This window comes from Myotis nattereri, assembly GCF_964212035.1.
Source record: "Myotis nattereri genome assembly, chromosome: 2".
In the NCBI taxonomy this organism is placed as follows: Eukaryota; Metazoa; Chordata; class Mammalia; order Chiroptera; family Vespertilionidae; genus Myotis; species Myotis nattereri.
Window position 1 is genome coordinate 113,274,188 of NC_138076.1, and position 23,956 is coordinate 113,298,143.

The 23,956-nt window shown below is 42.7% G+C and overlaps 1 protein-coding gene across 1 annotated transcript in view; it reads right to left on the reverse strand.

Annotated features, from left to right (window-relative positions):
- The window catches only part of B3GLCT (beta 3-glucosyltransferase), a 139,730-nt gene that overhangs the window by 83,185 nt on the left and 32,589 nt on the right, over positions 1-23,956 (reverse strand). The window contains exon 4 of the mRNA XM_081083593.1: positions 16,971-17,080. Within this exon, the coding sequence (XP_080939719.1) occupies positions 16,971-17,080 (110 nt within the window). The remainder of the gene's footprint in view (positions 1-16,970; positions 17,081-23,956) is intronic.

Here is a 23,956-nt window from a genome sequence, read left to right on the forward strand (position 1 = left end):
AGCCCTGTCTGCTGTCTATCTGAGCTGTGTCCATTCACCAAACCATGCTATTTCAAACCTAAAAGATAAGACAAAATCCTACCACTAAGAAAACTATGCCACAAAAGAGGCAAGCATAAAGGGGCTAAAAATACAAATGCTCAAATGAGGGAAAATGACAGAAAAGGGAAAGAAAATGAAAAACTTTATCACAATGATTTAAACTTTTTATGTCACCACGACCTACCTTGTTGAACCAAAGTCTACCTCTACTTCCATCCTCAGCATCTACCAGTGTCCTAACAGGCACTTTATACTCAGAAAGCCCACTGGACTTTCAGTCAGTACTTCCTTTGAGCATATTTCTTATCAAGGCCTATATTCACATTTAAAGCCTCTAATAATTATTAAAAACGAACAAGTTCAAAATCTACATCTAACTCATCACCTGCTTATTACACATATTCATCATCTTCATTAAGGAACCGGGTTCAAGTCCAGAGCTGAGCACTGTAAAAAGGCTCTGAGAATGGAGAAAACCCATTATTCTTGATATGGAGGGAAAACGATGAAAAACTGATAGCTAGAAATATGAATAGAATGAAATAAAAAACCAACATTGGAACGTGGATGAAAACAGATTAATGTTAAAAATATCACAAATTGCTTTCATTATTAGGCAGATTTGGTTTTGAAGCACTTTAGTTTTCCTGTGTCTGCCTTGAAAGAATTCCACTCATTTAACCCCATGCTGTTGGCCTTTTCCACGGTCCACAAACTGATTCCCAATATTTGTAACTTGTCCATCCCTTAATTAAAAATATAAGCCTAGCAGTACACGAATTTATGGTCTAATTCAGTCTGACTATTCAGTCCAAGGACTAAATTAGAAGTAAAAGCCCAGGCATTTGTTCAGAATTAGGCAAAAGTTTTAAAAGGCTGACCCTGTTTAAAGAGTGATTCCAGTTCAACTGTATTTCCAAAATCCAACTGTTATATAGTTCTTCAGCATTGAACTGAGCTTTTAGACCAACAAATAAATTATGATGAAAGTTAACATCTGTTTACTGTTATAATTTCTTCCATAAGAAATAGGTATATCTTATGAGGATAATAACAGAGATATATAATATTGCTGTTTGAAGTATATAGTATCAGACAGATTTACTAGCCTTTAAAAACCCAGTATTATTTATGGACCAGTAGTTTATATATGATGCTATAATGTATCTTCCAGGAATCTGAGCCTATTTTAAAAAAAATATTTTTCCAGATACCTATCTTAATCATTAACTGTCCTTTCTTATTAACAAGAGAAAAATATCACCTCATTATTTATAAAATTTATTTTTATTAACTGTCTACTTTGAGATGCCTTACTAAGTACATTTTTATAGCTCATATAAATCTGTCTTAACTAATCATTCATTCACTCATGAGAGGCAGTAAAACTTAGCATCTAACGATCTGATTTCTGGACCAAAAGTGCTTATATGAGAATCCTCGCACCATGTCTCTGGGCTGTGCAGCCTTGAGCAAGTTCCTTGACCTGTCTGTGCCTCTGTTATCTCATTTCTAATATTGGGATAACTATAGTCCTGGGAATCAAGTGAGTTACTACATGCTTTCACGTGGTACAGGATATGTATGTGATAGTTTTTATTATTATTCATTCGACAATATCTGCGTAGCTACTATGTGCCAGGCACAGTTCTAGGAACACAGTAAACAGATGTAAAAGGACAGGGCCGAGTCCCTGCCCCCTTGGATCTCACATTCTAGTGAAGGAGGCAGGCAATAAGCAAATAAATGTAGAAGGTAATGTCAGGGATACATGGTATTAAACAATAAAGCCAGGTAAAGGGATGGAGTGAACAAGAATCCGTTGACTAACAGCGTGGAATTCTTCGCACACATCAGCTGCACCCATCTGCCGTGACTGAGCCCCATCTGTGTGTCAGGAGGCAGCAGAGCAGACGAAGAGGTTTTGGAGCCAGTCAGACTGAGATATCGGCCTGGTTGCTCTATTTATTAGTGATATTCCATGTGCAAGTCACTCCATCCCTCTGAGCCTCAGTTTCCTCTCTGAAAAATGGGAAAATAACTGTAACCACTTCACAGACTTAAAGGAGCGGACACTCGAAAATGGCACAGCACAGTTTCTTGACAGGAGCACTGAATAAAATAATAGAGACGTGCACTCAACGAGAGTCACCTGACTACTGTCCTTCCAGGTCGGTCTCCATTCCAGGCCCTGACCCCATATACCCCAAGTCTCACTGGTCCCTTCAATCCCACCTTTCCAAACATGAACTCATCATGTTAGCTCAGAGCCATTGGCCTTCCTTTCATTCACCCACTCACTAACATCCAGTGGAACTCACAACTGACCTCCCCCCATTAGAGTCCTCACAGTTGCCCCAGGCGGGGGTTAGCAAGCTCTTACTAGTCCTTCCAGGCTCAGATGCCCTAACAAAGTCTTTCCTGACGCTGCAGGCAGTGTTGGCCTGTCCTTGCCTGTGCCCTCATCTTGCTATGCTTCATGCAGCAGCACAAGGAGCAGGTGGGGCTCACACATCCACAGTAACTCACTGGGAGCAAGCCACCTGATGGGCACCACCCACCAGGGGCACCGTCTACATGGAACACTAGATACTGGACTCCGAGGTCACACCACAGGAGTGGGTTCTGAAATGACTGGCTTACATGGGTCCCTGGCTCCAGCTCAGAATCCTGCCTGGCAATGTCCAAGTAGCTACACTCAACCACAGGTGCCCTCCCTGAGCTCAGGGAGCCCAGTGTCTACCTCTGACATTCTTAGTGGGCCACGGCCCAGCTCCCACCAGAATCCCATGAGTAGAATTCTACAGTACTGACAGGAGTTCAAATGCTGGGCAGCCAAAAAGAGACAAATGTTCATGTCACGGCCGTTCACATGGTATGAAGAATTAATTACTGCTGAGCAACAGCCCCGCACCTCGGAAGCAGATGTAGTCTCACTGGGGCATCTTGCCCAGGCCCTTGCATAAAGTAAATGCCCAATAAAGTTTTATTACATAAATGAATGAATAAATTCTTATTCAACAGCAATGTAATCAAATCTACAGTTTAACACATTAACACCTATCATTTACTACAAAAAAATGAACTTTTAATCATTAAGCATCCAATTGCTCTCACTTAAAAAGAAATTTAGTGATAGTGACATAACTCTCAATGCTAACCTTTTAATGAAGTACCCCCCACTGTCTCCTTGCCAATTAAAAAATCTCTAAAAACAGAAAACACAAGGCCATCTTTCTCAAGCTTCTTCACACTATAACCTATGAAAAGCTTTGCTCTGGCTCCCCTGGCTTATTTTATGGAAATGAGATTTTTTTTTTAAACGAATAAGCCAAGGCCTGACTAACTTTTCCCATGAAAATAGTGATCTCCAAAACTTTCTGTGAACAAGCAAACATAATCACTTATTTGTGAGATTAAGAGTCTGCCAGGTTTTCAATAAAGTTCATATCACAAAAAGCCAATAAAATTAGAAGTGTCTGTTCCCTTCAAAAGCTATTGACTTGCGGGGGATGGGGGGTAGAATGGGAAGATTTCTAGCAGCTCGCCTGGCTCCATTTGGCCTGAAGCAAAAATGTAATCCAATATCAACCATAAAATGTAATTTACAACTGCACCAACCCCCCAAAATAAAACCTCATAAGCATATCCCACTTCTAAATTTGTTTTCCTGTATTTGCTGCCTTAAAAATAGTACCACAGTTTATCTTGCTGTGCTGACATAGCTTCATGCAGCAGCACACAGAGCGGTTTATCTGTGTTTCTGCCTCTTCCCAGGTCCTGCGTTCATTCCAAACTCCATCCTACTCTCTCCCAGCACTCACTCCTTCGGTCACTTACTTCCCTGTTCCCCATGCAAAATGATTTCCTAACCTCGCATGATCCTTGCCCTGCACTAAGGTTCAAAGTCACACTTTATAGTCTTCAAAATGGTGTGTGGATCCTTATTTTATTAGAACCTACTAAAAAGCCCCCACACAATGATGCTTTATCTTCTCTTCTTTACTGTTTCCAATTTCATAGCATTTTGAAACTCCTTTGGAGGACAACAGTTTCCATAATGTTAGACAATGTTAATGCACTTTTGAAGCTACAGTGGAAATTATCTTTTTCTAGCATCTCACTGGTTACTGGACCCCAGATCCAAAGGGAAGAAAGACCCTCCTCTGACAACCTGTCCATCACAACATCAACACAGGACACTCCACGGGAACCCTCCTCAGCCTCAAAGCTCTTTGCTCCCATTTCATGTAACAAACAAAATACACAATTTTTCACACAAATAGCCACTTAAGAAGGAATTCTTTTTAAGTTAAAAAAAAAGACAGAAGTCAAATCATAATTGGCACACAGATGCTATGCACACAGAAGAAAATGCAGTAAAATGTCTGATTAATTCGGAGGTCATCTCCAAACACTCCTGTGGGCTTCCATGAGCCCCCTCCACTTAGCTTTTTGATAACACACCTCTTTAAATAGTCAATATTTATAATGTCATAGGACCCTTCCATCTATCATATAAGGGGTTGGAAATCTCAAGAAAAAAATAGCACTTCTTCAAAATCTGTATCCTTATATCTGTGCATTTGCCTTTAAGAACCACATTTGTCCACCAGATACCCATGTCTCACCAACTTTGATTGCCATCTGCTCCCGATCTAAAAAGATCGCCATTCTATTGCTCCCAGGTGCTTTACTCACCCCACATTGTGCCTCCACAAATGCCAGTTCCAAAAGTAAACTCCAGGAAATTCATGTCTGCATCTTCCAGTCCGGTTCCAGGTTCTAAGTCAACATCCCATAGCTAATGTCCAATCTTCCTACCTGAGTTGACAAAGCCTCCTTCTTTATTCTCAGGCTTCACATGCACAATTAGCACATTACTAACTCGTGCTTTTTACACTCTACTTCATTTTTTTTTCTAATGTTTTTTTTTTCAATCCTCACCCAAGGATATGTATTTGCTTTTTTAATTGATTTTAAGAAAAAGAGGAAGTGAGAAAGAGGAAGAAACATCAATGTGAGACAGAAACTTCGACCAGTTGCCTCCCGTACATGGGCCAACAGGGATTGAACCCACATCCTAAACTCTGCTTCTTAAACAGCTTCAAGTAAGCATTCCCTTTCTCTAGGGCCCCATGTGTTGTCCAGAGATGTCATTTCATATTCAAAGGCACCTACTGTAACTATGGATGTCTAATTCATATTTTTTGAGTAATACTTTAATATACTTTAGGTACTTATTTTGGACTTCTAATTCCTATTTAATTATGTAGTCATTTCTATTATGGAATAGTTACCATCTAAATTATCAGTAATTCAAAGAACTAGAATGTCTTTTCTAATTCCCTTCCAACCCTCTGCTCCATAGCATTCTAGAATAATACTCCACACGTAGAATAGCACTTGCTAAAGTCTGCTGGCTTACTGATTAAAAGAAATATATAATTATAAACATCAAAGCCATTATAAGTTTTAAAACTGGAGATGGGGGAGGAACCAAGATGGCAGCACAGGTAAACACCTGCACTTGCTTCCTCCCACAACCACATCAAAATTACAACTAAAATACAGAACAACTATTATTCAGAACCATGGGAAAGCTGGCTGAGTGGAAGTACTACAATTACAGAAGTAAAAAAGAAAGTGCATTGAGACCGGTGGGAGGTATGGAGGCGGGGAACGGCTGGTCCGGCACCCGGATGTGCCGCTTTTTTAATCGGGAGGGAGATTGCCTCTGCAGAGGCCACCTGGAGGAGCAAGGCCTCATCTGGGAACTTCTAAACCCGATACAAAGAGGAGGAATCTGCAGATCTCTCTGTAGCTCCTGCTGGGTGGCCTCAGGCAATGGCTGACTTTGCACCTCCTAGGACAGTGATGGCAAACCTTTGAGCTTGGCGTGTCAGCATTTTGAAAAACCCTAACTTAACTCTGGTGCCGTGTCACATATAGAAATTTTTTGATATTTGCATCCATAGTAAAACAAAGACTTATATTTTTGATACTTATTATATATATTTAAATGCCATTTAACAAAGAGAAATCAACCAAAAAAATGAGTTTGCGTGTCACCTCTGACACGCGTGTCATAGGTTCGCCATCACTGTCCTAGGAGATCTAAGAGCCAGTGTTCTCAGTGGTCAGTGTGAGACCATACCAGATTACAACTCTTCACATCCATAAGTGACATATTCAAGGGACAGACTCAATGAACACCAAAGCCCCACTGAAGCAAGTCCTGCTCCATAAGGGTGTCTCTTGCACAGCAGCTCTCCCACTATAGTCTCAGCTGATCCCCACAGCCAATTGTCCTAGAGGCCAATTCCTCCCAGTGATACCAACAGCAATCAAGGCTCAACTACAACAAGACTGTGCACACAACCCACAAAGGGGTACACCAAGAGTGTCCACCTCAGGTGACTGGGGAGGCTGAGCCACTGGGCCCAATAGGACACCCACAACATAAGGCCACTCTATCAATTCAAGGAGACTTAGCAGCTACCCAATACATAGAAAGAAACACAGGGAAACAGCCAAAAGGCAGAGACAAAGAAACACGTCACAAATGAAATAAATGGAAGAAAGCAAACTACTGGATACAGAGTTCAAAACAACAGTTATAAGGTTACTCAAGAATCTTCTAAAAACCTCCAAGAAACTCAGTGAGACCTTCAAGGATCTTAGTGAGAATGCCAAAAAAAAAAAAAAAAAGAAAGAAATGGAAAAGGACCAGTCAAAAAATTAAGCATACACTGACTGAAATAAAGAATAACATACAGGGATTCAACAGTAGACTAGAGGATCCCAAGAATCAAGTCAATGATTCGAAATACAAAGAAGCAAAAATACCCAACCAGAATAGCAAAAAGAAAAAAGAATCCAAAAATATGAAGACAGTGTAAGGAGCCTCTGGGACAGCTTCAAGCGTACCAACATCTGAACTATGGGGGTGCCAGAAAAAGAGAGAGAGCAAGATATTGAAAACCTATTTGAAGAAATAATGACAGAAAACTTCCCCTACCTGGGAAAGAAATAGACTTACAAGTCCAGGAAGTGCAGAGAACCCCAAACAAGAGGAATCCAAAGAGGACCACACCAAGACATATCATAATTAACACATTGTATGCGGGAAATGTATTTATATGTTTTACGTTGACTGGTAGTAGAGCACGGGACACGTATTAATACGTTTTTTATAGACTAGCGGTAGAATGCGGGTAACATATAAATACGTTTATTTTTATACTTTTTTATTGCTCTAAAGGGATGCTAACATGCAGATATACGAATTCCAAAGGACAAAATTTGGGTCTCTAACACATACAATGGTGAATTATGTATGTACTTCCAGGTATAATGGTAATCAATCTATTCAACTGCAAAAATGGCCTGCGCCACCTGTTAGCGCGCAATAAAAACTACCCGCAAACAATGTGTTAAAATTCCAAGTGCAAAAGAAAAAGAAGAAATCTTAAAATCAGCAAGAAAAAAACAGTTAGTTACCTACAAGGGAGTACCCATATTACTGTCAGCTGATTTCTCAAGAGAAACTATGCAGGCCAGAAGGGAGTGGATAGAAATATTCAAAGTGATGAATAGCAAGAACTACAACCAAGAATACTCTACCCAACAAAGCTATCATTTAGAATTGAAGGTCAGATAAAGAGCTTCACAGACAAGAAAAAGCTAAAGGAGTTCATCACCACCAAACCAGTATTATATGAAATGCTGAAGGGTATTCTCTAAGAAGAGGAAGAAGAAGAAAAAGGTAAAGATAAAACATTATGAACAAAGTGATAACAAATACATATCTATCAACAAGTGAATCTAAAAATCAAATGAATAAAAAATCTGATGAACAGAATAAATTGGTGAACAGAATAGAATCAGGGTCATGGAAATGGAACAGACTGACGATTCTCAGAGGGAAGGGTTGTGGGGGGTGCGGGAAGAGATTAGACAATGATCTTATAGGCATGTATGCAGTATGTATGGGCACAGACAATAGGGTGGCAAGGGCCTGGGGTGAGGTGGTAACCAGGTGGAGAGGAGCTATGGGGGGGGGGGGGAGGAACATATGTAATAATCTCAACAATAAAGATTTTTTTAAAAAGTACAGTCCTGAAAAGTGAAAAAAAAACACAAAAACCTGGAGATGGGAATGACAACTTACAATTACCCCAATCCTATATAATAAAGAGGTAATATACAAATTGACCATCACACCCTCACACAAGACAGCTGCCCCCATGTGGTCAAAGATGGCCGTCCCCATGTAGTCACAAGATGGCCGGCAAGGGAGGGCAGTTAGGGGCGACCAGGCCAGCAGAGGAGGGTAGTTGGGGGTGACCAGACCAGCAGAGGAGGGCAGTTGGGGGTGACCAGGTCTGCAGGGGAGGGAGTGCAGTTGGAGGGGACCAGGCTGGCAGAGGAGGGCAGTTAGGGGCAACCAGTCCAGCAGGGGAGGGCAGCTGGGGGCGATTGGGCCTGCAGGGGAGCAGTTAGGTGTGGATCAGGCTGGCAGGCAGAAGCGGTTAGGGGCAATCAGGCAGGCATGCAGGCGAGTGGTTGGGAGCCAGCAGTCCGGATTGTGAGAGGGATGGCCGACTGATGGGAGTCGGAAATCCCCCGAGGGGTTCCAGATTGGAGAGGGTGCAGGTTGGGCTGAGGGACACCCCCCCCCCCAGTGCACAAATTTCGTGCACTGGGCCTCTAGTTATTTCAGAAAATAAAGGAAATAGTTACACCACTCTTGTAATGGCTCTAAGTGCAGTATTAAATTTCACATTGAAAGTGGGATATTTAAAAAAAGTTGTATATTTACGAATTATAAGGATAAAAAATGTTTCTGAATTTTTTTTGTTGTTTTTAATCCTCACCTGGGGATATTTTTTCCATTGATTTTTAGAGAATGTGAAAGGGGAGGGGGTGGAGAAGAGAGAGAGAGACAGCCATGAGAGAGAGAGACATCAATTGGTTGCCTACCACATACACCCCAGTGTCGAGGATGGAACGAGCAACTGAGGTTCGTGCACTTGACTGGGAATTGAACCCAAGACCCTTTGGTGCTCAGGGCAAAGTTTTAACTACTTAGCAATACTGGCCAGAGCAATGTTTGTGTTTTTAATAAGACCACATTTTAGCACCTTGAGGCAACATAGGCACAGGTAATTAATTACTTGCCAAATCAGAAAGAACAGCTAGAAGCAGATGCATAATCACAGAAACCATTTCATTCTTGCTCCTTAATTGTTTGGGCAGATATTGGAGTCAAGTGCAACCTGACAAAAAGTAATGAATAAATAAATAGCAATTCTAGACATCTGATCAGATGAGAGGAATAAATATTCAGGGCTATAAGATAAATATTCAAATGATAAAACTTACTGTGAGTTCCTCCCTCACTAAACCACTTTTGTGACTGCTCATGGTGGGTTAATCGATGGAGAAACCCAAAGTTGCCACATGAAGACTTTGTAGTCAGGTCCCAGGGGACAGCCTATTCCATTAGAGGTCCATTACACACCTGCCAACCCTTGGGACTGTCCTTTAAAGGAGCCAGAACACTCCCCGCCACAGTGCTGGGGACATCCTGACATCTTCCGCCTCAGAATCTGTTTCTACAGCTCCTGAATGAGCTGTCCATTCTTTCTAGAGAATATGTAAATTTCTTAAAACAAGTTCTAATTAAGTTTTAACTAGGGGCCACGGCTGCCTCTTAGAAGGACTTTGCCTCCCTCGTTTTGTGCATCTCAGCATTCAGTTCTCTGTAGTTAGTTCATCTTTTCTAGTTTCATGTACTAGTAGTTCTAGATCAGGGTATTTCATTGTTACCCCAAGTATTGTCTGCAGATCCTATGTTAGTCATCAACAATCTTTGAATCTCTAAAATACTATTCATGGGATAAATTCAACTTTTAATCACATATATAGCATAAAAATTCTATAAAGAGAAAAAAAGGAAACAGTATTAAGTTTAGTTGCCCACTCCAAAATCTTTCTGGCCATTTGAACAACCGAAAGACTTGTTAACCCAAACATAAAATGATCTAAATCTTAACAGGACACTCTGGATCTTGCGAGTGAATTAAATCCAAGGGTTAAAGTTTTGTCATAACTAAAACAAGTCCTCAAATAACATCATTCATTCAATGTTATTTTGTTTTAACACTGATGAGGAAAAAAAATTGATTCCCATCAGGGCTACTGTCTGTGTAGAGTTGATATTTTCTCCCCATTTTTCATGGGTTTTCTCCTTGCCTTCCGGTTTCCTCCCACATCCCAAAGATGTGCCTGCTTGGTTAGCTGACGTGTCTACATTGTCCCAGTCTGAGGGAGTGTGAGCATGGGTGTGAATGAAGGGTCACAATGGAAGGGCGTCTTGTCCAGGGTGGGTCCCACCTTGTGTACTAAGCTGCTGGGACCCAGAACTAGAATAAGTGGGATGGAAAATCACTACCTCATTTTTTATTCATCTTTCTTAAATGGATATATAGCTCACCTTGATTTCAGTATTAGAAGAGTTTGAAGTATTAGAAGAGTTATTTAGAAATCTGGTGATGTTTTTGTGACCAAAAATATGCCATAGAAATGTAAATGTAACACTTGTTTCTATCAATTAGCCTAGGGTGAAACTGGTTTCATTAAACCTCGCTTCTCTTAAAATCACAGTTCCCAAGAACCTATCAACGTTAGGTTCTTGACTATACTTGAGCATTAGAAGAATTTCAGCATAAGAAAACTGTGCTATCTTATCATTAAAGAGAGGCTCCCTTACTGCTTTAGTTCATATTCCATTTATTATCACAAAAAACTAAATGCTGGGGGGGCAGGGGATTTACTAATGAGATTGCTTAAAATGTATTTAAATGTAAAACCAATATTGCCACCTAGTGGTCAACTGGGTCACCTACAAGACAGGCTGTCGTAAATATCAAGGACAATAACATTATGTATATGCACACAAACTAATAAATAAGCACAGAATAAAGTGCAAGATAAGTTTAACTATTTCTGATGAACAAAGCTGTTATCTATATTTTAGAAGCTGAGGAAAACGCATCAATGACAATACAGTTGCTGATGTGTTTGGCATCCTAAGTGCCCTGGGGGATACAGGGAGGAGCACAGAGGGATCTCCCTTCCTTCTGACACTGAGGGCAGGACAGTGCCCTAGAGGACCAAGGACACACAGGGCGCCCATGTTGGGGCCTCAAATGAGCACCAAGTTTACCAGTAGAACATGGAAGAAAGTTCATCAAAATAACAGTGATAACAACATGCAGCCACAGGCTACAACCTTGAGGATGGACGGGTCTGGAGGCCATTATGCTGAGTGAAAGAAGCCAATCATGAGAAGTGTATGATTCTATTTATAAGAGGTTCCTAGAGAAGTCAGTTGGGAAGGTTAAAAAGTTCTGGAAATGGGTTGCACAATGTAAAGGTACTTTACACTATAATATTGTATACTTAAAAATGATTAAGATGGCAAATGTTATGCTGTATGTTTTTTTAATCATAATTAAAAATAACAACAGTAACAGTGGCACCAGCAACAAGAAAACAGTGGGTGGGACACCTGCTGATGTGAGGGCATAGGCAGTGGTCCACACAGACAGCCCAGTCACATGGACAGTTTGAGACCCTCCCACCAGTCCTCCCTGGGGACAGAACTGTGTGCAAGGCTCAGGTTCTCTGACGTAACATGAGGCACCTTCTTTCTGTATCCAGAGAGGGCTGCTCATGCCCTGACCAGCCCCAGGATGTGGGTTCCCCAGAAGCCCCCAGGGTCCCACTGCTTCCTTGGTTCCAGCTTTCAGTCACTACCTATGAATGCTGCTAACTCCCAAACCAGCCATCTTGGGCCAAAACCTTCTTCCTGAGCTTCAAACAAATATGTAGCTCCTAGCCACTGATAACCTCTACCTCAGATTTCATCTACAAAATCTTAGTCATCTGCACCCCATAACCTGCAAATCGGTCAGCCTCAGCCTCAGATGGTGGCCCCACCCCACCCTACCTCAGTCCTAGTTTGATGCCTGTCCTGACCTCTCCTTCAGCCTCACATGGGCCCAATCTCCAATTCTGGCCCCACGTTCACCCCTGCCACCCCTCAGGTCAGTCCAGTGCTCCTTAAACTGCCTGTGACGAAGAAGGGTCTGTGCTCCCACTTTGGGCAGCATTGCCCTGGATGAGTCCAAGGGCCTTAGAACTAGGCTCCCACTCCACTCTTGGCTCTCTTAAAGCTGCCCTCCTCACAGCCACCACTGAGAGTTTTAAAATGAAAATCTGAGCAGGTCAACACCTTAGGCCCGTGGTCAGCAAACCGCGGCTCGCGAGCCACGTGCAGCTCTTTGGCCCCTTCAGTGTGGCTCTTCCACAAAATACCACATGCGGGAGCGCACGTACAGTGTGATGGAAACTTCGTGGCCCATGCGCAGAAGACAGTATTTTGTGTAAGAGCCAGTATTTTGTGGAAGAGCCACACTGAAGGGGCCAAAGAGCCGCATGTGGCTTGCGAGCCACGGTTTGCCGAGCCGCAGTTTGCCTACCACAGCCCTAGGCACTCTCCCTAACAGTAATTCTCAACAGGGAATACTGTTAGTACAGGGACTAGGGGTTGCTCCTATACCTAGTGCCAGGAGGACATCAAAGAAATCTCTCAGAGTGCCAGTAAAGCCCCAAGAAAGGCCTGGATCCACAAGGACACACAGCACGTCCATGGCCAGGCTCCGAGCTCCCCGCCAGGCCAGCTGCCTACATGCCCACTTCCCCCTTTACACCCACCCAGGGCAAAAGGCAAGGTCCTCACACACCATGCTCCCACTTCTCACCTGGCTGCCTTTACCTGGCTGTCCACCTAGAAAGCCCTCCCCACTCCCACCCTCTCCCAACCTACCTACCTCCGATTTTTTTATTTAACACTAGAGGCCCGGTGCATGAAATTTGTGAATGGGGGCGGGGGGGGGGGTCCCTCAGCCCAGGCTGCACCCTCTCCAATCTGGGACCCCTCAGGTGATGTCCAACTGCCACAGGGATCGGGCCTAAACTAACAGTCGGGCATCCCTCTCACAATCCGGGACCGCTGGCTCCTAACCACTCACCTGCCTGCCTGCCTGATTGCCACCTAACCACTCCCCTGCCAGCCTGATTGATGCCTAACTGCTCCCCTGCTGGCCTGATCACCCACAACTGCCCTCCCCTGCTGGCGTGATTGCCCACAACTGCCCTCCCCTGCTGGCCTGATTGCCCATGCAGCGTGGAGCCGCGGGACCCCCAGGCCTCACTGCGCAGAGCGGCCACCGGGCCCTGCCTCCACTGTGCGTGCGGCCATCTTGTGGTGGTCATCTTTGTGGCAGCCATCTTGTGACAATGCTGCACACGAGGGCACAAGGACCACCTAGCTTTTATTAGTATAGATGGGCTCTCAGATCCTCTTAACAAATTTAGGCATACAACATAAGACTGTTGGCTGAAAGGACAATTTTGTAATTCGGATCTCTGGAGCTTATCCATCTGATTTAACTAAAACTTTATGCCTATTGATAACTCCTTATTCCCCCTCCCAGCCACGGCCCCTGGTAAAACCCTTCTGTCTTTGATTCTATGGATTTGACTATTTTAGATTCCACATATAAGCAGAACCATGTCTTTCTGTGTCTGCACTGCCACTCTGCTTTAAAATTGCCCATTTATGAACCCGTCTCCTCTGCTGGACTGTGGGTTCTTCCAGTATAAGGATCTTGGCTTGCTGATCCTTGAACACCCAGTACTTTGCCCACAGTAGCTCTATCAAGACTGAATAAGTGAATAAGAGGCTCACAGATAAATTCCTCCATTGACTAGGCAAGTCCCTGACATGTAAATGAAGTCCAGATTGAGTCAATTTGCCTGAGTCTTCACTCCTGCCTTCTTCTGTTTGGTGAGTAGAATCCCCTAAGTTTGTCTGATCCAAGGCCACTCAACTAGACATGACCTTTCCCAGCCAAGGTATATGCAGGTGATTACGTTCTGGACAACGGTTTGTCAGGTCACATCCTCAGAAGAAAGCCGCTTGCCCTCCACACACTGGCACGCAGATGCAATGGTGGGGAGTCAGCTTCCATCATGCAGATGAGGACACCTTAGCCCATGATAAAGTAATGAGATGGAGGACCCTGGAGAAGAGCTGCCAGCTGCTGGCCCACCCATAGCTGCACTGTTTGGGAGGGGACTTAAATCTCCAACTTCCTTAAGTCATTGTTCTGGTGTATGTGTGAATGAATTTTCTCGTTCTTCTCCATATTATCTCTCCAAGATTCAGTTAATTGTGAGATCATATTTTCCTAGCACCTCATCCCTGATTACTGAGCTTGGGGTAATTGCTGTAGTTCAATGGAGCTACATTCTTTAATACTTGCTGGGATCCAACAGAGGGACTATCGGGGCTATTGGCCACCTTCATCCCCATAGTAGCCTCCTTTGTCCACTCCGTTAGGGCTCCATGGAGCAAGGAGAAGATGCCCAATCAGTCAAGAGGGCAGCATGTCTGCCTTTCTGACGAAATCATAATAGGTTTATAGAAGAAAATCTCTAAAAGCTGGGTTTCCAGACAAAGAATAATTTCAAACTCATCAAGCTGCTCCTAGCTCCAATCACCAAAAAAAAAAAAAAAAAAAGCGGGCAATTGTTTCTTCCCCCTTAGAAGGTGTGATGCTCAAAGCAGAGGAGCCAAGGACCTGTCCTTGCAAGGATGTGGAGAGGCTGGATAAATTTTATATGTAAACCATTTCAAGATAAAGCACAATAAAGCTTAATCGCAGCCTTCAATCTCACTAACGTGGCTAATTTTTCCACTGCTATGTCCAACCCTCTATTTCCCAGCCTCCACCAACAGAAGGATAGCAATCCATCAAACATACATCTCCTGTCAGAGTTCTTCTGCAGACAAGAACTTCTTTTTTTTTTTTTTTTTAATCCTCACCCTAAGATATTTTTTCCATTGATTTCTAGAGAGAGTGGAAGAGAGGGAGAGAGAAAGAGAGAGAAACATCCATGTGAGAGAGACACATCAATTGGTTGCCTCCCACAAGTGCCCCTACTGAGGCTGGGGAACCTGCAACTAAGGTACACATGAGTCGAACCTGAGGTCTGTGGGCCTGAGGTCTGTGGGCCAACACTCAAACCACTGAGCCAAACCGGCCAGAGTTAAACACTTCTGTAGTATTTCTGTAGCATGGAGTAGCAGGCATGGAGGAATTTTTTTCTGCTTGGCCAAAGAGGAAAACACCTATATGGCAGTACAAGAAAACAGATTTTCCTTTGCCCCAAACCTCCAGCATTAAATTCAGTTCATGTCTATTTTAAACTTTATCAAAATGTACCTGTATATGTATACCTTTCTCTCCATGATCCTTCTCAGAAAATACATTATAATCAAATCAAAAGTTCAATTAAGAATGTCTAATTAAAAACAGATTAAGATACAGAGGAAACATCACATTGAGGTTAATGTAAATGTTATTTCAATATGATAATTTCCTTAGAACTTGCTACCAAAATTTTGAACATTAATTATCTCTACTATTGTAAGCTCTGCTTTAAAAAAGTTATTTCTTCTTTGTATCATACTTTATTACAAAACCACAATAGTCATATACAATTATATAATTCTCCTAAATTAAAACATCTACACTAATAAAAGAGAAAAATGGTAATTGGCATACGGCGATACCTTTTTCATTGGCTAATCAGGGCTATATGCAAATTAACTGCCAACTAAGATTGACAGTTAACTGCCAACAAGATGGCGGCTAATTTGCATATGTAGGCACAATGCAGGGAGGCGAAAGGGAAAGCAGGAAGAAGCCCCCTGCCACTGACAGTGATCTGAAACCCAGGGGGGAGCTAAGAGCTGGGGGGCAGGGCAAAGCCGGCCCTGGGGCCACCTTTGCCCTGCCCCCCAGCCATGATCAGAGAATCAGGCTCCTTTGCCACCCTGGCCAGTGATAGCAGGAAGTAGGGGTGGAGCCAGCGATGGGAGCTGGGCAAGGTCGAAGCTGGCAGTCCCAGGAGCTAGGGGTCCCTTGCCTGGGCCTAAAGCGAAGCCCACGATCGCGGGGCCCCCCGCTGCCACTGCAGGTCCCCGCTGGCTGGGCCGGACGCCTAGGCCAGAGGTGTTAGGCCTGGGCAGGGGCGGAGCCTGCAACCGCGGGGAGCTGGGGGTCCCCTGCCCAGGCCTGACACCTCTGCCGGAGGCCTCAGGCCTGGTCAAGAGGCCGATCCGGTGATTGGTGATCGGAGGGTGATGAGGGTCAACTCCTCTGGCCGAGGCATCAGGCCTGGGTGGGGGGCGGAGCCGGGGGTTGGGGGGATATGATGGTCCCCTTGCCCAGGCCTGAAGCCTGGGTCAGAGGCATCAAGCTTGGGCGGGGGGTGGAGCAAGCGATCAGAGGGAGATGGGAGTCCCCTGCCCAGGCATGATTCCTGGGCCAGAGGCCTCAGGCCTGGGCGGGGGCCAGAGCCAGTGATCAGGGGGAGATGGGGGTCCCCTGTCCAAGCCTGACACCTCTGGCGGAGGCGTCAGGCCTGGGCAAGGGGCCGATCAGGCGATCGGAGGGTGATGGGGGTCAACGCCTGAGGGCTCCCAGTATGTGAGAGGGGGCAGGCTGGGCTGAGGGACACTCTCCCCCCCACCCCCCACTCCCAGTGCACGAATTTCGTGCACCGGGCCCCTAGTATATATAATAATTTAGACTATGATGCTTTGAGCATTAGCAATTAACTAGCACATTTTAAACCATAAATAGTCGATATTAAATAAGCAAAACAAGTCAGAAGAGTTATTCTCATCTAAATAAAATTGATTCTCTACAGACCAAGAGCTTTGGAAAACATAAACATATCAACAAAAAAATAATTAGCAGACATCCTAAGCTATTTTGACATACCTGGGTAAGATCTGCAGCTTGCTGTAAGATGCTTTTTCTTAACTCTTCTGCTCTTTTTACATGAAAAGAATTACTTTGACTCTGGATGACAAACACAATTCCTTTCAAATCTAGAACCAAAAAAGAAAAAAGTTTTCAGGTATTTATTTTTTGACAACTGAAATGATCTTGAAAACAAGTTTAAACTCTCTGTCCCCACCCCCGACCCCCGACCCCAGACCCCCGCTACAAGATAAGCCTGCAGGAAATAAACTCTTAAAAGGAAAACTCAATTTATATATAATTCTAGTGATAAAATATCTTTTGAAATTAATCTCCAATATTTCTTCCCCAGAAATTAGCAAGTAAATAAGCTCATTGTATTAGACGAAGTCTATGGTAAGCAACTATGGATTTCTCCTGCCTCTGTCAAAAAGAATGACTGTAAACACAGGAAAGTGTGAAAACGTCTAGAACACTACCTCCCTAGAAGCTGAAAAATCTTGTTTGCAAGTAGCCTTTTAATAACTCACACATAATCCTACACTGTGCTGTTACCTGTTATGGATTGAATTACGTCCCCAAACTTCTTAGATTGAAGTCCTAACCCCCAGGATCTGAGAATGTGACCTTATTTGAAACTTGGTCTTTACAGAGATCAAGTTAAAGTGTGGCCTCGATCCAATATATTTGGTGTTCTTATAGAACAGTGGTTCTCAACCTTCTAGCCCTTTAAATACAGTTACTCATGTTGTGACCCAACCATAAAATTATTTTCGTTACTACTTCATAACTGTAATGTTGCTACTGTTATGAATCATAATGTAAATATCTGATATGCAGGATGGTCTTAGGTGACCCCTGTGAAAGGGTCGTTCGGCCGCCAAAGGGGTCACGACCCACAGGTTGAGAACTGCTGTTATAGAACAAGGAACTGTGCACACAGACACAGAGAGGAAAGCTGATGTGAAGACATAAGAAGACAGCCATCTACAAGCCAAGGAGAGAGGCCTTGAAAGACACCAACCTTGCTGACACCTTGATTTTGCACTTCCAGCCTCCAGAACCATGAGACAAAATTCTGTTGTTTGAACCATATAATTGGTGGCATTTTGTTTCTACAGCCCTAGCAAACTAACACACTACCTCAAGACTGTCTGGCTGACCCTACAAGGTGACATTCAAAGGTGATTGCATATGTCCCATGAGTTTACAAATAAATAACTCAGTCACCCCAGCCCTAACTCACAAGCCAGAACTGCGTGTTCTCTCCAGGAAAACAGCCACAGTTCCACAGAAGCAAGCTTTAGCAAAAAACTGTTGCATGTAGCAAAAAAAGCTCACCTATGACAACACGGGCAGAATTTGCCAACCCCCTAAAGATTCACTGGAAGGTGGCTGGCTTTTCTACAAAGGCCAGCAGGGCAGACCAGAAGGACTATCAAAGGCCATCCTGAGCAGACATGGTGGTTCAGGCCCCACTGTGGAGAAGCACATTGGCCTCCCCCTGTTCTGAGCTTGTAATAAAGAAGCAAATAGAAACTGTCACTGTGTCAGCACCCTGCCACCAGACAGTGGTGTTGGCAGAAGGCAGACGTCACATAAATTGTAGCCTCCAGCCAGGTTTACAGCAAATGAATGTGGGGACCATCCTCCCCTATAATTCCATTCATTTATTCACTCACTCAAATATTAATACAAAAAACAGCTCCACAGTAAGCCATTTGGTCCTAAAAATAATCCAAACTGCTCTTTGTTTAAAACTCAATACAAAATTTAAAAGGAAATGCTGAACCATCTACTGAATATGACCTCATTGCTCTCTGGTAGGAGTGTACTAGTATATAAATATGAAGAAGAGTCTACATATTGATCTTTACTTTAAGTCAGCTCTTGGATCTCTAAATTGGACACTGAAGGGCTTACATGCTGTTTTCTATTTCAATTAAAATGTAATTTTCCATCCACTACATCTGAAACATTAACACGAAGCAACATATTAAAAGAGGAGTTATAAGGATTTACGTTTATAAAGAATTAAGGAAAAACTTCAGAGAAACTTTGCAAAATTTAATAAAGTTGAGGATAGACATTCCCAATGACCCAGAATTCTACTGCTATTTACCACATTGAGAAACTCTCCCTCGTGTGTAAAGTGGTCTATAGTGGGCATGCGCCCAGCAGGATGTGTAAAAGGAAAACAATGGAAGAAACTCACGTATGCACTAACAAGATACACAAATTGGAAAAAGATTCAATAATAAAAATTAACTAGTTCTATGGGCATCAACCCAGATGAATACTGTAGATGAACTGTACAGATAGACTACTGAAAAAAGCACAAAGGAATAATTGTATAAATCAATGGTTTATAAAAACATAAACACATAAAGTGGATATGTGCTATATAGTATGCATCTATAAGTACGTATAGCTGATGTGAGTTTAAGGTTACTTGAGGATGATAAACAACATACCTGGATAATGGTTCAAAGGTTTCAGTTGTGTTAGTAATATTTTATTTCTTAAGCTAGGTGATAGATCCATGGGTGTTCATTATGTTATTCTTTGTAGCTTTTTGTATGTACAAAATAATTCACAATGAAATTTTTAAGAAAGCAGATCCATGTGTCAAAGGCTAATGCTAGGATCACCACAGTAACCAACTCCCACCATTTCTGCCAGACCAGTAGAGCTCCCACTGGTTTTTAGCTTGTCCAATGCAGAAAAAAGGCTTTGTAAGAAGAAAAATAAAAAATTTTCCCTCACATATTCGGGTCATGTGCTGTGAGCTGTATGTTTTGTTTTGGTTTGTTTTTTATTTTTAATATATTTGTATTGATTTCAGAGAGGAAGGGAAGAGAGATAGAAACATCTATACTAATAAAAGGGTAATATGCTAATTAGACTGGATATCTTCCAGACATCCTTCCAGACGTCCTTCCAGACAAAGCCACGATGGCAGGGGCCGAGGCAGAGGCGGTTAGGGGTGATCAGGCCAGCAGGGGAGGGCAGTTAGGGGCAACCAGGCCAGCAGGGGAGGGGAGTTAGGGGTGATCAGGCTGGCAGGGGAGGGCAGTTAGGGGCAACCAGGCCGGCACGGAGGGGGGGGGGAGGGCGGGGGAGGGGATAACCAGGCAGGCAGAGTGGTTAGGGGCAATCAGGCAGGCAGGCAGGTGAGCGGTTAGGAGCCAGCATCCCAGATTGTGAGTCGGACATCCCACGAGGGGTCCCGGATTGGAGAGGGTGCAGGCCGGGCTGGGGGACACCTCTCCCATGCATGAATTTCATGCACCAGGCTCTAGTCAATGACAAGAGAGAATCATGGATCAGCTGCCTTCAGCACACCTCCTACTGGGGATAGAGCCCACAAATCGGGTATATGCCCTGAACAGGAATCAAAACTATGACCTCCTGGTTCATAGGCTGAAGCTCAACCACTGAGCCACGCTAGCTGGGCTGTATGTTTTTTCTGCTAAGAAGTCAACCCCTTCCTGTTCCATGTGCTTCAACCTTGCATGCTATGTGCACTCATTCAGCAAACATCGCTGAATCTCTATGAAGTGCAAAGATCATGTCAGCATGGTCCAGTGTACTGTTGATCAACTGCAGACTGGTGTAGCCACTATGGAAAACAGTATGAAGGTTCCTCAAAAAACTAAAAATAGAACTACCATAGGACCCAGGAATTCCACTTCTGGATATTTATCCAAAGAAACCAAAAACACTAATTTGAAAAGATTTATACACCCCTATGTTTACTGCAGCATCATTTACAATAGCCAAGATATAGAAGCAACTTAGGTGTCCATCAGTAGACGAGTGGACGAAGAAAGATGTGGTACAATGGAATATTACTTGGTCATAAATAAGAATGAAATATTATCATTTGCAACAGCATGGATGAACCTAGAGGGTATTATGCTAAGTGAAATAAGTCAGTCAGAGAAACACAAATACCATATGATTTCACTCATATGTGGAATCTAAAGAACAAAACAAAATAAAAACACACTTGAAGAAACAGATGCCAAAGGTATGGTTGCCAGAGGGGAGGCAATGAGAGGGTGGGTAAAAAAAAAAGGTGAAGGGAACATAGTAATATTGTGATAGATGATTGCCCGAATTAGTGTGGGGTTCACACTGTAAGGTATATAAATATCAAATCACTATATTGTATAGTGATTGTTAGTTACCTGAAAGTAATGTAACTAACATAATATTGTATGCTATCTACACTTAAATTTTAAAAATAAATTTAAAAAATAAAGGAAGTATGCCATTATAACACAAAAGCAAAAGGGCAAAGCCAGAGCCCGCATGGGGTGCTGTGAGAACACAGGGGAGGGGGAGCCACTGCAAGGAGAGCTTCTGGAGGAAGTGTTTCCAGCTTCCCTTAAAAAGCAGCCGTTTTCTGCAGCTTAGGCTCGGGGAGTTCCAGATCAGCAGCAGAGAGGGAAGCACAGTTGTCACTGAGCCACAGCAGCCTTATATCTGTAGCATCCCTGAGTGGGTGACAAGGAAGTGTGACAGGCACTTCTGAGGCCAGGATGCAGGAACAAGTCAGTGATAAAGTTAGAGAAGGAGGCTGCCTCAGCCAAATCAGATCATGAAGGATTTATAGGCTTCACTCAGAGGACTCCAGATCAATAATTTTCAAACTTGAAACATGCTCAAGAACTGCCTGGGGCCCCAGACAGTAGGACCCAAACCTTCACAGTCATCCCCTCTCTTCTCTGCATGTCCTTAGGAGAGTATTCTCATCTTTTCTTAGGGGAATTTAAGACCCTCACAGTTAGGTATGGCTAAGGAATAGGATGCATATGTGGGAGTTACAGATATTAAGGCAAAAAATGAAAGGTGCTCCCAGTTCCTAAAATCCTGATCATAATGACAGAAAATCATCTCCATGCCATTCAGCCATAGCCCCTTCCAGAAGAGAACCAGGTTAGCACAGATTAATGCTAAAAACAGCCTATGTGCTTAACTCCTCGCTGTTCTGTAAATCAGCATCACTAAATATTTTCTTTTTTATCTTTACTATAGGAAATATTACATATATCCCATTTTTTTCTACCATTGAACCCCTATAGCCCGCCCCCATCACCCATCCCAAGCCTTCACCAGCCTAATGTCTGTGTCCATGGGTTATGCATATATGCATACAAGTTCTTTGGTTGATCTCTTCCCAACCACACACCCACCGCCACCTTCCCTTTGAGATTCAATTGGTGGTGGTCTGTTCCATGCTTCTATGTCTCTGGATCTATTTTGTTCATCAGTTTATTTTGTTCATTAGATTCCACATATGAATGAGATCATGTGATACTTGTCTTTCTCTGACTGGCTTATTTCACTTAGCATAATACTCTCCAGGTCCCTCCATGCTATCTCAAAGGGTAAGAAATACTTCTTTTTTACTGCTGCATAGTATTAGGTCCCACAGTTTTTTATCCACTCATATACTGATGGGTACTTGGGCTGTTTCCAGATCTTAGCTATTGTAGATTGTGCTGCTATGAACATAGGGGTGCAAACATTCTTTCTTCTTGGTGTTTTGGGTTACTTTGGATATATTCCTAGAAGTGGGATCACTGGGTCAAATGGAAGTTCCTAATTGAATCTTTTGAGGAAAAATATTCTTTCTTCCATAGTAGCTGCACCAGTCTGCATTCCCACCAGCAGTATACGAGGGTTCCATTTTCTCCACATCCTTGCCAGCACTTGTCATTTGTTGATTTGTTGATGGTAGCATTCTGACAGGTACGAGGTAATACCTCATTGTCATTTTAAATTACATCTCTCAAATAAGTGACTTTGAGCACTTTTTCATATGTCTCTTGGCTATCTGTGTGTCCACTTTGGAGAAGTGTCTATTTAGGTCCTTTGCCCATTTTTTAATTGGATTGTTTGTCTTCCTTTTGTTAAGGTGTATGAGTTCCTTATATATTTAGGATATTAATCCTTTATCAGATGTATCATTGCCAAATTTATTCTCCCAATCAGTGGGCTCCCTTTTCATTTTGCTGATGGTTTCTTTTGCTGTGCAGCTTTTTATTTTGATGTAGTCCCACTTGTTTATTTTCTCCTTAGTTTCCTTTGCCCTCAGAGATGTATCAAACATACTACAAGAAATGTCTGAGATTTTGCTGCCTGTGGTTTCTTCTAGAATTTTAATGGTTTCACACTTTACATTTAAGTCTTTTATCTGTCCATTTGGAGCTTATTCTTGTGTATGTAAGTTGGTGGTCTAGTTTCTTTCTTTTTTTTTTCTTTTTTCTTTTCTTTTTTTTTGCATATACCTGTCCAATTTTCCCAGCACCATTTATTGAAGAGACTGTCTTGACTGCATTGTATGCTCTTGCCTCCTTGGGCAAATATTAACTGAGTGTAATGGCTTGGGTCAATTTCTGGGTCTCTGTTCTATTCCATTTATCTATATGTCTGTTCTTGTGCCAGTACCAGGCTGTTTTGACTACAGAGGCTTTTAACTGGATATCTGGTAATGTGATACCTCCAACTTTGTTCTTCTTTGTCAAGAGTGCTGCAGCTATTCAGGGCCTTTCTTGGTTCTCTACAAATTTTTGGAGTATTTGTTCTAGGTAGTATTTGTTAAATAGGCCATTGATAATTTAATAGGGCTTGCACTGAATCTATAAATTGCTTTCAGTAGTATGGACATTTTAATGATGCTGAATCTACCAATCCATGAACATAATATATTCTTCCTTTATCTCTTTTTTCAATGTCCTATAGTTTTCTGAGTACAAGTCATTTATGTCCTTGGTTAAGTTTATTCCTAGGTATCTCAATTTTTTTGTTGTTCCCATGTTAAATGGAATTGCTTTTTGTTGCTATGGTAAATGAAATTCTCTTTCTGAGAATTCACTATTGGTGTATAAAAATGCCATCAATTTCTGGGTGTTAATTTTGTATCCTGTTACATTGCTGAATTCATTTATTAAATCTAGTAGTTTTTTGGTGGAGTCTTCAGGTTTTTCTACATA